The sequence below is a fragment of the Anomaloglossus baeobatrachus genome, chromosome 6, assembly GCF_048569485.1.
Source record: "Anomaloglossus baeobatrachus isolate aAnoBae1 chromosome 6, aAnoBae1.hap1, whole genome shotgun sequence".
Classification (NCBI taxonomy): domain Eukaryota; kingdom Metazoa; phylum Chordata; class Amphibia; order Anura; family Aromobatidae; genus Anomaloglossus; species Anomaloglossus baeobatrachus.
In genome coordinates, this window is record NC_134358.1 from 343973401 (window position 1) to 343988678 (window position 15278).

Below are 15278 nucleotides of genomic sequence, written 5' to 3' on the forward strand. Positions count from 1 at the left end.
GGTGGGAAGCTCACCATGCTGCAATGCGGCCTAGCGGAGCGAACCATCCACCGCCTGCCCCTTCCAGTGCAACCGCGCGCTCGTCATCTTCTAGGACTGTGGGGACAGCTGTCACACCTGTTTTTCCACCCACAACTTCCACCACTGTAACCGCAACAGGCAGTGTGCTTGGTAGGTCGTCAGTTGGTTTGGAAGGGGAAACAAGTGAGTGTGTACAGCTCTCTCAGACATCGATAGAACCAACGTTGGATGAAGGCAACATCATGACTCCGCCTGCACTTTCCTCACAAACCTGCATTTTTCCAGGGACACCCTACTCAACACCGTCTACACACAGCAGCCAGATCTCTGTCCCTCAGATGTGGTCAAATAAAAGGCCACTTCCTGCGACCCATGACAAAGCTAAGAGGTTGACTCTATCCCTCTGTAAGCTGTTGGCTACCGAAATGCTGCCTTTCCGCCTAGTGGACACACAGGATTTTAGAGACCTTATGTCTGTCGCTGTGCCCCAGTACCAGATGCCTAGTCGCCACTACTTCTCTAAGAAAGGTGTGCCCACGCTACACCAGCATGTCGCACACAACATCACCGCTTCCTTGAGAAACTGTGTGTGAACGGGTGCATTTCACCACCGATACTTGGACCAGTAAGCATGGACAGGGACGTTACATGTCGCTGACTGGGCACTGGGTAACTATGGTGATAGATGGTGAAGGGTCTGCTGCACAAGTCTTGCCGTCCCCACGACTTGTGTGTCAATCCTCTGTCTGTCCAAGTTCCGCCACTGCTTCTGCATCCTCCACCTCATCTGGGTCCTCCACCTCCGCCCCAAGCCTGCCTGGTCAGGCCACCAGCGTTCTCACTGCGCAGAAGGAATCACGCACCCCTCATTACTATGCTGGCAGCAGAGCGCAATGGCATCAGGCGGTCTTTAGCTTGACATGTGTTGGGAATAAGAGTCACACAGCTGAGGAGTTGTGGTCAGCTCTGCGGTCCGAGTTTAATAAATGGTTGTCTCCACTCAACCTGCAGCCTGGTAAGGCCATGTGCGACAATGCTGCAAACCTGGGTGCGGCCCTTCGCCTGGGCAAGGTGACACACGTGCCTTGTATGGCTCACGTGTTGAACCTTGTCGTCCAGCAATTTTTAACACAATATCCCGGCCTAGATGGCCTTCTGAACAGGGCACGAAAACTGTCTGCTCACTTCCGCTGTTCAAGCGCCGCAGCTGAGCGACTTGCATCGCTCCAGAAGTCTTTCGGCCTGCCGGTTCATCGCCTGAAATGCGATGTGGCGACACGCTGGAATTCAACTCTCCACATGTTACAGCGACTGTGGCAGCACCGCCGAGCCCTGGTGCAATACGTCATGACGTATAGCCTGGGCCAACGAGATGCAGAGGTGGGGCAGATCACCCTGATGGAGTGGTCTCAGATCAAGGACCTATGCACCCTTCTGCACAGTTTCGACATGGCGACGAATATGTTTAGCGCTGACAATGCCATTATCAGCATGACGATTCCAGTCATTTACATGCTGGAGCACACGCTAAACACTATTCGGATACAGGGGGTGGGACAACAGGAAGGGGATGAACTACAGGAGGATTCATATGCGCAAGACACAACAACATCACCAAGGTCCAGACATTCATCATCACCAAGGCGCCAGGCATGGGACCATGGGGGACAGGGATCAACAAGGGCGCATGGTAGCAGGCGAGATGTTGAGGAAGGTGCAGGAGAACATGAAGAAATGGAGGACGAACTGTCCATGGACATGGAAGACTCAGCAGATGAGGGAGACCTTGGTCAAATTTCAGTTGAAAGAGGTTGGGGGGAGATGTCAGAGGAAGAAAGAACGGTTAGCACCTCTATGCCACAAACACAGCGTGGACTTGGTCCGCATGGCTGCGCAAGACACATGAGTGCCTTCTTGTTGCACTACCTCCAACATGACCCTCGTATTGTCAAAATTAGAAGTGATGATGACTACTGGCTTGCCACACTATTAGATCCCCGGTACAAGTCCAAATTTTGTGACATAATTCCAGCCATAGAAAAGGACGCACGTATGCAGGAGTATCAGCAGAAGCTGTTACTCGATCTTAGATCGGCTTTTCCACCAAACAACCGTGCAGGTGCAGGGAGTGAATCTCCCAGTTGTAACTTGACAAACATGGGACGGTCTCGTCATCTTCAACAGTCTACCCGTACCAGTAGGACCGTATCTGGTGCTGGTAACAGCAATTTTATGGAATCTTTTCATAATTTTTTTAGACCCTGCTTTGCAAGGCCACCAGAGACAACAAGTCTGACACATAGTCAACGGCTGGAGAGGATGATACAGGAGTATCTCCAAATGAACATCGATGCCATGACTTTGCAAATGGAGCCTTGCTCCTTTTGGGCTTCAAATCTAGAAAAATGGCCAGAGCTATCCAGTTACGCTTTGGAGATTTTGTCGTGTCCAGCTGCCAGCGTTGTCTCTGAACGTGTCTTCAGTGCTGCTGGGTGTGTGCTGACAGATAAGCGCACGCGTCTGTCCAGTGACAATGTGGACAGACTGATGTTCATCAAAATGAACAAGTCATGGATCCAGAAGGAATTTACTACCCCTGTGTCATCCTGGGGAGAGTAAATGCTTGTGGATTTGGAATGTGCTTGATGCAAATCTAGCTGTGAAGTGTACAACTGGGGCACAACTGCTGCCACTGAATGGGTGGGTGTGTGTGGGGCCCAATTTTTGGAAAAAAGGGAGACTCCGCTTGGAGTAACCCTTGCTTACATTGTTTTTAAAAGAAGCCAAGATGAACAGAGCTGGGATCAGGAAAGACTTTGCTACCTACCCCGGTGTCATCCTGGGGACGGTTAATTATGGCGTATTTTTGAATGTGCTTGATGCAAATCTAGCTGTGAAGTGTACAACTGGGGCACAACTGCTGCCACTGAAGGGGTGGGTGTCTGTGGGGCCCAATTTTTGGAAAAAAGGGAGACTCCGCTTGGAGTAACCCTTGCTTGCTGTGTTTTTTAAAAGGAGCCAAGATGAACAGAGCTGGGATCAGGAAAGACTTTGCTACCTACCCCGGTGTCATCCTGGGGACGGTTAATTATGGCGTATTTTTGAATGTGCTTGATGCAAATCTAGCTGTGAAGTGTACAACTGGGGCACAACTGCTGCCACTGAAGGGGTGGATGTGTGTGGGGCCCAATTTTTGGAAAAAAGGGAGACTCCGCTTGGAGTAACCCTTGCTTGCTGTGTTTTTTAAAAGGAGCCAAGATGAACAGAGCTGGGATCAGGAAAGACTTTGCTACCTACCCCGGTGTCATCCTGGGGACGGTTAATTATGGCGTATTTTTGAATGTGCTTGATGCAAATCTAGCTGTGAAGTGTACAACTGGGGCACAACTGCTGCCACTGAAGGGGTGGGTGTGTGTGGGGCCCAATTTTTGGAAAAAAGGGAGACTCCGCTTGGAGTAACCCTTGCTTGCTGTGTTTTTTAAAAGGAGCCAAGATGAACAGAGCTGGGATCAGGAAAGACTTTGCTACCTACCCCGGTGTCATCCTTTGGACGGTTAATTATGGCGTATTTTTGAATGTGCTTGATGCAAATCTAGCTGTGAAGTGTACAACTAGGGCACAAGTACTGCCACTGAATGGGTGGGTGCGTGTGGGGCCCAATTTTTGGTAAAAAAGGGAGACTACGCTTGGAGTCACCTTGCGTTGTTTTACATGATTTTAGAAGGGCGTGCCATGCCTATATCTGTGTGTCCTCCTCTTTTTCCTTGTCCAGCTGTTTTGTTTTCGCATTAGTATATGTCCTTGTCACTTTCCCATGTGTTTGTGTTGTGTTGTGAGTTGTTTGTCACCTTTTGGACACCTTTGAGGGTGTTTTCTAGGTGTTTTTATGTGTTTGTGATTGCCTGCCATTGTTTCCTATGCAGTTCGAGTTCGGTTCGTCGAACGTTCGATGAGCCGAACTCGAACGGGACCTCCGTTCGGCGAACCGACCTCGAGCCGAACCGGGACCGGTTCGCTCATCTCTAGCCTTGAGATTGCTCATGCTTCCTCACAATTTGGATTCTCAAGTCCTCAGACAGTTCTTTAGTCTTCTTTCTTTTCTCCATGCTCAATGTGGTACACACAAGGACACAGGACAGAGGTTGAGTCAACTTTAATCCATGTCAGCTGGCTGCAAGTGTGATTTAGTTATTGCCAACACCTGTTAGGTGCCACAGGTAAGTTACAGGTGCTGTTAATTACACATATTAGAGAAGCATCACATGATTTTTCAAACAGTGCCAATACTTTTGTCCACCCCCTCTTTTATGTTTGGCGTGGAATTATATCCAATTTGGCTTTATGACAATTTTTTTTATTTTTTTTCATTAAAGACAAATTAAATGAAGACAATAAGACCAAAGAATTTGTGATTGCAATCATTTTCAAGAATAAACTGAGTATTATCTGACAGAACTGCAGGGGTGCCAATACTTTTGGCCAGCACTGTATACAGTTAGGTCTAGAAATATTTGGACAGTGACACAAGTTTTGTTATTTTAGCTGTTTACAAAAACATGTTCAGAAATACAATTACATATCATAGTATCATAGTATCTTCGTTTTTAAGGTTGAAGGGAGTCTCTAAGTCCATCTAGTTCAACCCGTAGCCTAACATGTTGATCCAGAGGAAGGCAAAAAAAACAAAAAAAAAAACCCCAATGTCACAAACAAGTTCCAATGGGGAAAAAATCTCCTTCCTGACTCCACATCCGGCAATCAGACTAGTTCCCTGGATCAACACCCTGTCATAAAATCTAATATACATAACTGGTAATATTAAATTTTTCAAGAAAGGCGTCCAAGCTCTGCTTAAATGTTAGTAGTGAATCACTCATTACAACATCATGCGGCAGAGAGTTCCATAGTCTCACTGCTCGTACAGTAAAGAATCCTCGTCTGTGATTATGATTAAACCTTCTTTCCTCAAGACGTAGCGGATGCCCCCGTGTTCCAGTCGCAGGCCTAGGTGTAAAAAGATTTTTGGAAAGGTCTCTGTACTGTCCCCTCATATATTTATACATTGTGATTAGATCCCCCCTAAGCCTTCGTTTTTCCAGAATAAATAACCCCGAGTTTAATAACCTGTCTTGGTATTGCAGCCCACCCATTCCTCTAATAATCTTGGTCGCTCTTCTCTGCACCCTCTCCAGTTCAGCTATGTCCTTCTTATATATCGGTGACCAGAATTGTACACAGTATTCTAAGTGCGGTCGCACTAGTGACTTGTACAGAGGTAGAACTATATTTTTTTCATGAACACTTATACCTCTTTTAATACATCCCATTATTTTATTAGCCCTGGCAGCAGTTGCCTGACACTGTCCACTAAAGTGAAGTTTACCATCCACCCATACACCCAAGTCTTTTTCTGTGCCTGTTTTACCCAGTGTTCTACAATTAAGTACATAATCATACATTTTATTTCCTCTACCCAAGTGCATGACCTTACATTTATCTACATTAAACTTCAATTGCCACTTCTCAGCCCAATTCTCCAATTTACATAAATCTCCCTGTAATATAAAATTATCCTCCTCTGTATTGATTACCCTACAGAGTTTAGTATCATCTGCAAATATTGAAATTCTACTCCGCATGCCCCCAACAAGGTCATTAATAAATATGTTGAAAAGAAGCGGGCCCAATACTGACCCCTGTGGTACCCCACTATGAACTGAGACCCAGTCCGATTACGTACCATTAATAACCACCCTTTGTTTCCTACCACTGAGCCAGTTTTTAACCCAGTTACACATATTTTCCCCTATCCCCATTATTCTCATTTTATGTACCAACCTTTTGTGTGGCACTGTATCAAAAGCTTTTGAAAAGTCCATATACACAACATCCACTGCATTTCCCTGGTCCAGGCTTGAACTTACCTCTTCATAGAAGCTGATCAAATTAGTTTGACAGGATCGATCCCTCATAAACCCATGTTGATACTCTGTCATAAGGTTATTTTTCTTGAGATACTCCAGTATAGCATCTCTCAAGAAACCCTCAAGGATTTTACCAACCGTAGAGGTTAAACTTACCGGCCTATAATTTCCCGGCTCAGTTTTTATCCCCTTTTTGAATATTGGCACCACATTTGCTATGCGCCAGTCCTGCGGTACTGACCCTGTTATTAAGGAATCTGTGAAGATTAAAAATAGTGGTCTATCTATCACAGAACTCAATTCCTGTAGTACTCTGGGGTGTATGCCATCCGGGCCCGGAGATTTGTCAACCTTAGTGATTTCGAGGCGGCGGCGTACTTCCTGCTGGGTTAAGCAGGTAATATTCAAGGGTGAATTTATGGCATCACTGGTCATGTCATCTGCCGTGGCATTTTCTTGTATAAAAATCGTAGAAAAAAATTCATTCAGCAGGTTGGCTTTACCCTCATCCCCTTCCACCATTTCACCAAGACTATTTTTAAGGGGGCCAACACTATCGCTTTTCAGTTTTTTACTGTTTATGTAGTTAAAGAATATTTTAGGATTATTTTTACTTTCTCTTGCAATGAGTCTCTCTGTCTCAAACTTAGCTAACTTAATTTGCTTTTTACATATTTTATTTAATTTTCTATAATTATATAATGCCTCATCACTACCTACCCTCTTTAATTCTTTTAAGGCTTTCTGTTTTTCTTTTATTGCTTCCCTTACAGCTCTATTTAGCCATAGGGGTTTCTTCCTATTTCTAGCATGTTTGTTCCCATAGGGTATATTTTCTGCACAAGCCCTATTCAGGATGCTCATAAAAGTCTCCCATTTGCTTTGTGTACTTTTATTACTTAGTACATCATCCCAGTTTATTGCACTAAGATCATCTCTCAACCGTTTATAATTTGCTTTCCTGAAGTTTAGTGTCCTTGTAGCCCCTCTACTATACATCTTACTAAAGAATACATGAAAACTTATTATTTTGTGATCACTATTCCCCAAGTAACCCACAACTTGTATATTTGATATGCGGTCTGGCCTATTGGTTAGTACAAGGTCTAGTAGTGCTCCCCCTCTTGTGGGGTCCTGTAACATTTGTGAAAGGTAATTATCTTTCATTGTTATCAAAAATCTATTTCCTTTGCTGGAACTGCAAGTTTCTGTTCCCCAATTTATATCAGGATAGTTAAAGTCCCCCATAATAATTACCTCTCCGAGACTTGCTGCTTTATCAATTTGCTTTATGAGGAGATTCTCAACCTCTTCCATAATATTCGGCATCTTATAACACACCACCCCTATCAGTATTTTATTATTCATTCCCCCCCCCCTTATCTCCACCCATAGGGACTCTACATTCTCAGTACCTTCACATATTTTGTCACGCAGGATGGGTTTTAAGGATGATTTTACATATAGACACACACCTCCCCCTCGCTTATTTGTACGGTCATTCCTGAATAGGCTATAACCCTGTAAATTAACAGCCCAGTCATAGCTCTCATCCAGCCATGTCTCTGATATCCCCACTATATCATAATGTTCTTCCAACAATATTAATTCTAATTCCTCCACCTTATTTGTGAGGCTTCGGGCATTAGTGTACATGCACGTTACATATGACTCTGTACCTCTATTCCTCCTTACTGTATTAACTGTCCTAACCCTTCCCCCCCATACCACCCCCAATTTCATTACTTGTGCCCTGGTCACTATCTGCACTACATTCCCCTTCTATAAAGTGAATACCCTCGCCCCCCATTCCTAGTTTAAACACTCCTCCAACCTTCTAGCCATTTTCTGCCCCAGCAGAGCTGCACCCTCCCCATTAAGATGCAGCCCATCCCTAGCATAGAATCTGTAGCCAACTGAAAAGTCGGCCCAATTCTCCAGGAACCCAAAACCCTCTTTCCTACACTAATTCCTGAGCCACCTGTTAACCTCCCTGATCTCCCTTTGCCTCTCTAGTGTGGCTCGTGGCACAGGTAGTATTTCCGAAAATACCACCTTGGAGGTCCATGCTTTAAGCTTACAACCTAATTCCCTGAAATCATCTTTAAGGACCTTCCACCTACCTCTAACTTTGTCATTTGTGCCAATGTGTACAATGACCTCTGGGTCCTCCCCATCCCCTCCCAGTAATCTGTCAACCCGATCAGCGATGTGCCGAACTCGAGCGCCAGGAAGACAACACACTGTTCGGCGATCCCTGTCTTTGTGACAGATTGCCCTATCTGTCCCCCTAATAATTGAGTCCCCCACTACCAGTACCTGTCTTGCCTGCCCTGCACTCCTATTCCCCCCCTTACTGGAGCAGACACTCCTCTGGCATTCAGAGGTCATGCCTTGCTGCAGCATTGCTACCCCTGTAATGACATCCCCCTCATCTGCCAAGTTTGCAAACCTATTGGGGTGTGTCAGTTCAGGACTAGCCTTCCTAGCACTTTTCCCTTTACCCCCCTTTCTAACTGTCAGCCAGCTACCTACCTCACCGTCCTGCCGCTCCCTACTACGATCCTCCCCCACATCTCACCCAGTAAGCTGCTGCTCAGTGAGCAGCAAACTCCTTTCCATATTGCTAACGCATCTCAGAGTTACCAGCTGCTCATTTAGATTCAGTATCTGGGCTTCCAAATGTGCAACTTGCGCACATCTCGAACAACAGTATGCACCCTCGAACGGCTTTTCAAGGACTGCATACATGAGACAAGATGTACACTGGATCGCATTAGCAATAGTGGAGCACATTTTCTAATGGGGATAGCACTAAACAAATGTTAAGTAATTAAACAACTAAATACAAACAATTCTACTCACACTTACTTTTGCTCACACTTTGCTCACTCACGCTCACAATGAAGAAGACAGGTTAAAATTATATATATATTATATATATATATATATATAATATGGGCTGAAAGTGCACACTCCCAGCTGCAATATGAGAGTTTTCACATCCAAATTGGAGAAAGGGTTTAGGAATCATAGCTCTGTAATGCATAGCCTCCTCTTTTTCAAGGGACCATAAGTAATTGGACAAGGGACTCTAAGGGCTGCAATTAACTCTGAAGGCGTCTCCCTCGTTAACCTGTAATCAATGAAGTAGTTAAAAGGTCTTGGGTTGATTACAGGTGTGTGGTTTTGCATTTGGAAGCTGTTGCTGTGACCAGACAACATGCGGTCTAAGGAACTCTCAATTGAGGTGAAGCAGAACATCCTGAGGCTGAAAAAAAAGAAAAAATCCATCAGAGAGATAGCAGACATGCTTGGAGTAGCAAAATCAACAGTCGGGTACATTCTGAGAAAAAAGGAATTGACTGGTGAGCTTGGGAACTCAAAAAGGCCTGGGCGTCCACGGATGGCACCAGTGGTGGATGATCGCCGCATACTTTCATTGGTGAAGAAGAACCCATTCACAACATCAACTGAAGTCCAGAACACTCTCAGTGAAGTAGGTGTATCTGTCTCTAAGTCAACAGTAAAGAGAAGACTCCATGAAAGTAAATACAAAGGGTTCACATCTAGGTGCAAACCATTCATCAATTCCAAAAATAGACAGGCCAGAGTTAAATTTGCTGAAAAACACCTCATGAAGCCAGCTCAGTTCTGGAAAAGTATTCTATGGACAGATGAGACCAAGATCAACCTGTACCAGAATGATGGGAAGAAAAAAGTTTGGAGAAGAAAGGGAACGGCACATGATCCAAGGCACACCACATCCTCTGTAAAACATGGTGGAGGCAACGTGATGGCATGGGCATGCATGGCTTTCAATGGCACTGGGTCACTTGTGTTTATTGATGACATAACAGCAGACAAGAGTAGCCGGATGAATTCTGAAGTGTACCGGGATATACTTTCAGCCCAGATTCAGCCAAATGCCGCAAAGTTGATCGGACGGCGCTTCATAGTACAGATGGACAATGACCCCAAGCATACAGCCAAAGCTACCCAGGAGTTCATGAGTGCAAAAAAGTGGAACATTCTGCAATGGCCAAGTCAATCACCAGATCTTAACCCAATTGAGCATGCATTTCACTTGCTCAATTCCAGACTTAAGACGGAAAGACCCACAAACAAGAAAGACCTGAAGGCTGCGGCTGTAAAGGCCTGGCAAAGCATTAAGAAGGAGGAAACCCAGCGTTTGGTGATGTCCATGGGTTCCAGACTTAAGGCAGTGATTGCCTCCAAAGGATTCGCAACAAAATATTGAAAATAAAAATATTTTGTTTGGGTTTGGTTTATTTGTCCAATTACTTTTGACCTCCTAAAATGTGGAGTGTTTGTAAAGAAATGTGTACAATTCCTACAATTTCTATCAGATATTTTTGTTCAAACCTTCAAATTAAACGTTACAATCTGCACTTGAATTCTGTTGTAGAGGTTTCATTTCAAATCCAATGTGGTGGCATGCAGAGCCCAACTCGCGAAAATTGTGTCACTGTCCAAATATTTCTGGACCTAACTGTATATATATATATAATTTCTTATTGTTAATATATGAAAAACTTAAGACTTACCTCTTATCCACTATGGGGGAGATTTATGAAAACGGTCTCACAAAAAAAACGTCTTTGTTGCCTATGGTAGTCACTGTCAGTGCAGCTTTCATTTTTCAAGAACACTTTGAGAGATGATAGTTGGTATTTGTGGTGCAACAACAGTTTTTTTTTGTCATTTATCTTGTTGTACAAGATATACTTAGACAATGTTGATTCTATATTTTTAGTATAGATCGAAATACTCTCATCAGAGAGTGATAGCTGCAGCTCAAATCAAAATTATTCAAAACCAATAGGTAGTTAGGTTTATTGTCAAAACTTACAAACTTTCTACTGTGTGAAATAAACCAATCAAACAACAATTTTACTACCTCAGCACAACTAATATGACCAGTGGTTTCTCCAAATTCAAGACAAAAGTAACTTTTGATGTGAAGAGTGGAAAATTATTAATGAAAATTAACTTGTTACTGCAATTACTCTTCAAAACACAATTTTTGTACATAATATCATGGTATTGTATGGATTATATTTTGTATTTATATTAGTAAGGACTTATTAAAAGCTTGTAATGTTGTTTTCGTATTGCATTATGCTTGCTTGCAGGTTCTTTATGGGAGAGCTAGAGAAATGCTTGAGAGAGCCGGAAATGCTAGCGCCTTTGATAATGAAACACGTAAGTATGCACGATCATTGCAGCTGTTTCACTGTAATATTTGTCATTAAACTTGCATATGATGTTTCAAAACCAATACAAAACAAAGTGGAGTGGTTGCAGGCAGAAATAAATATAAAAATGCATATGGGCATAGTGAAAAACCAAAAGATTCAGCAATACTGGAGAACTGATATACTACCGTGTTTCCCCGAAAATAAGCCCTAGGAGGAATTTTTAGCCTTGTCAGGATAAGGCTTAAATATTGGCCATACTCCGAAAATAAGCCATTGTCACAGTTCAATAATGAACTGTCCATGCAGCTAAAAAAGTTAAAGAATACTGCAGGACACTTCATTATATAAAGCGGACACCCCCATAAGAGAGAAGAAAGAGGATCCTGCAATCATACTCGCCAGGGGCAGATCTAGAGAACCTGCAGTGGACCGCATCAATGACCTGCTGTGGAACGCACACTCACACTCATCAGATCTTGCACACACGCACACATCTCTCAGACACACACTCACCACATCCGATGATATCTATTGCTTCTGGCCGACAGATGAACCTGTGATGCACTGCAGAGGAGTGCGAGGACCCACGATGGAACGCAACAATCCAGGTCCTTTCTCTCTGCTGCACTGCATCCCAGGTTCCCCTGCCAGCCAGAAGTAATAGGTGTCACCGGATGTGGTGAGAGTGTGTGTGTGTGTGTGAGTGTGTGTGTGAGATCTGATGTTTGTCCAAGTGCCAGCCGGAAGCAGGGGAGGACTGCTGTGGAGCATAATTGCTGGGAGCATCCACCGAAAATCGCAGGAGGACCAGGAAGCAACACAGACATCTGGGGTCTGGTAAGTATTGATAAGGCCATAATTTAGGTTGATGCCATTCAGTCTTGCATCCCTCTTAAACTGTCTGCAGTCCAAATTATGAGTCACTCGTGGTAGCATGCATAACCACTATCTTTCACCCACACCAGAGACATACTCAGATATGAATAGAAAGTAAGACTGACTTTAATGCGGAAGTTGTACGGATATATTTAATCTTATTGGCTAGGTGCCAAGAATACGTAACACGTCTCCTATTGGATAAAGTAGAACAGCTTATTCTGTGATATACAATTTACTGTGATGTGCTTGGTTCCTCATTTATATTAAGCAATGTCAGCATGATTCACTTGTCACAAGAATAGCCCAGACTGTCTGAGTTTTATGTCCAAATGCAGAACTAGGTGGGGGTACACAGTCTGAGTCTTATGCCAAGAGATATGTGTGGTACAGTTCAAACACTATCTTAAATCTTGTTCTTTATGGATATCTCCATGTAACTCTTATATACTCATAATAATTCATAATCTTGTCCATAACAGTCCCCCCTTTGGAGATAGCCAAAAAGTCTTTCCTTACTTTTCCAGGTCTATTGATCTGTCCTAATGCCGATGGTTACCTCACTCACATACGAGATACCCCATCCCTTGTGGATGAATCTTCCCACCCAACAGACTATGCATAGGAAGCCAGATCCTGACCGTATTCTCTAGACTGTCCTCATGGCTATGTTCCGCTGGCACACGTTATTCAGGAAGGGGGAACGTGGCAGTAGTCCTCTAATGGGCTAATATTTATCAGGGTTGGTTTCACTCAAAGTCTCATGCTCCTCAGTCCTCAGGCGGTAATGGTGGGACATCATCAAAGGTGGGATGCACAGTCGTCTTCTGGTCCATATGCTTGGATATCATCGTCCTGGCACAAAGTATCGGGTAGGAGAGGGAAGACAGCCATCTCCTGGTCTCAGGCAGGTCCGACATCTCTTTGTAGTGGAATGCATGGATCTTCATCCGAAAGAAAAAGAGTGAGAGAAGAGAGAGAGAAAGAGAAAGAGAGAGAGAAAGATTGAGAAAAGAGAGAGGAAAAGAGAGAGAAAAAGAGGAGAGAGAAAAATCTAGATCTGGTTGGATGTGGAGAAGAAAACTCAAAAACGTATATTAGGCAAATGTTTAGTTAAACAAACAACAAGCTTAGTTGAAGTATCTGGGGCTACTTCTAAACAGGATTTCATAGGGTCTCAACCTAGTGGTCCCTGCTGAGGTGAGTCTGACACTGAACAATTCAAGGGGAAGACTCTCATGCCCTTGCCTTCTACACTGCCCCACCTCCCCTCTATTCTGTGGCTGGTATGGGGTGTGTAGAGTCAGTTCTGTGTCTAAGGCCTGCCATATCTCTTTGGCTGGCAGTGAAAGCAGGTCACTAGCCACTTTCTATGGTCTCCGGGAGCCCACAGCTGCACCCTATCTCAGTCCTCTTCTTCTTCTGGGACTTGCTCTTGTAGGGTCAGGACAATGTTTTCTCAAGACTTTCCATCTTTCCTTTCTTCTTCACATCGGGGTCATTCAAAAAGCACAGATTGACTGACTGTTTCTTTGGTAAGTGGTCTTGGGGCTTCTTTGGATGTTCTGTCAGTGAGGGCACTTCTTACTGCTTTCCTTGACTCCTCCAATGTAGGCCTCAACCCTGCTCACCACGACTCTGTCTGGCAATAGCAAAGCTTCCATCCGTTCTTCTATGGCCTCATGGCGGCGTACAGTTCCATTGGCAGTGATCAAGTCTCTTGTCTTCCATACAGAGTAGATGCTGGCTGCCATCTTGCAGGCTTCAGCGAGAGTACATACATCTGCTTCTTCATAGACAGGCATGCGGGTAGTGACTGCTCTATCAGCACAGCGTCTTCTGCTACCAGCACCATACCCATGTGGAACCGTCTTCTTGATGCACATCTTGATCCATCCGCAAAGGTGTTAAGTCAGGGTCATGCCAGAGTCGACTACCTCTTCCACCAAGGTGTCAGAGGTGGGACACTCCCCCCTTGGAAGAGGAAGAAGTTCAGCAGGATTAAGGACCGCACACCGGGAGTTGGTGACTTTGTCAGGGAGCAGTGATGTCATACGGGCACTGATCTTCAACTGGTGCTTTAGGTAGGTGTTCAATCTGGCTGAGTAGTGTTCAAAGGACTGCTGTCTTACTCCATGGCAAACAGGTAGAATGACTTCTGGGCTGGAGATGATGTGATGATACTCTTCAGGTGACTGTGACTGTAACTCAGGTGACTGTGACTGTAACTCAGGTGACTGTGACTGTAACTCAGGTGTTACCAGCTGTAGTTGTTTGCATATGGGCTCTCGGAGACCTTATACAAAGGACTATACCTAGGTTTGTAAGAAAGACCAATGAGTGTAACTTTGGGGTCAGGAGAACACTGAAATTCTAAAAACTAAGACTCCCTAAAACCCCGGGAAAAGAGAAAAGAGCACAAGAGGGTTTGGAAACTAGCAAACAGCACCCCCTGACTACATATACACAACTAGGAAAAAGCAGTGGAGTGTATGTACTCTACCTCTCCTGTGCTGACCCTGTAACTGGGGGCCCTGCACTCTCCCTCATCCCGACGGTAGACCTGATGGTGGTCAGGGTCGGGTCTCCAGCGTATCCCTCTCTCCTGTCAGACCCTGCAAACTAAGACACAAAGGATTACTGGGTGCTGCCAACGAAAACCCTAATATATGTCAACTCCTGATGATCAATGTCCCCTTGGGACCACATGAACCTTCACCCTCTCTATCAGGGAACTCTTGTGCAAGATTCCGGCAGGATAACATACAAGTGAAAATATCTCAAACTAGGCTAAGCAGCAACTATCATAGGCAGAAAAATATTCACTGTCCACCAGGACTAATAGTGAGCAGTCTATATGGTCTACTAAACTGTATACTAGATACAGCAAAACAAACATGCAAAAGTGAAGGGAAAATGTTTCCACAGGACTATCAGCAATAACCTCTGCTAAGGTTCATTAGTGGGAACACTGTGGGAAAAAGTTCATTAGTGGGAAAAACTGCATATATGACCAAAAATGGAGTGTGTGTTCCAGGTCCCTGTCTCCCCCCTCTGCAGTCCCTGCTATGTTAGCAATAAACAGAGCAGTGGCTGTAGCTGCTGAAACAAAAATGGGGAACTGGGTGTCGGCTGGACTAAAATGGCGTCTAAAGATGAACTATGTAGTGTCTGAGTTAAAACGTCCACTAAAGATAATTACCGATAAGAAACAGCCGCTAAAAGAGGAAGTAGG

The 15278-nt window shown here is 44.4% G+C and overlaps 1 protein-coding gene across 5 annotated transcripts in view; it reads left to right on the top strand.

Annotated features, from left to right (window-relative positions):
• The window catches only part of TRIO (trio Rho guanine nucleotide exchange factor), a 3493742-nt gene that overhangs the window by 1824910 nt on the left and 1653554 nt on the right, over positions 1–15278 (top strand). For all 5 annotated transcript variants that reach the window (XR_012724343.1, XM_075314973.1, XM_075314976.1 and 2 more), the window contains exon 46: positions 11102–11171. Coding sequence is in view for 4 of the 5 variants with exons in the window: in XM_075314973.1 (XP_075171088.1) it covers positions 11102–11171 (70 nt within the window). In the remaining variant the exon portion in view is untranslated. The remainder of the gene's footprint in view (positions 1–11101; positions 11172–15278) is intronic.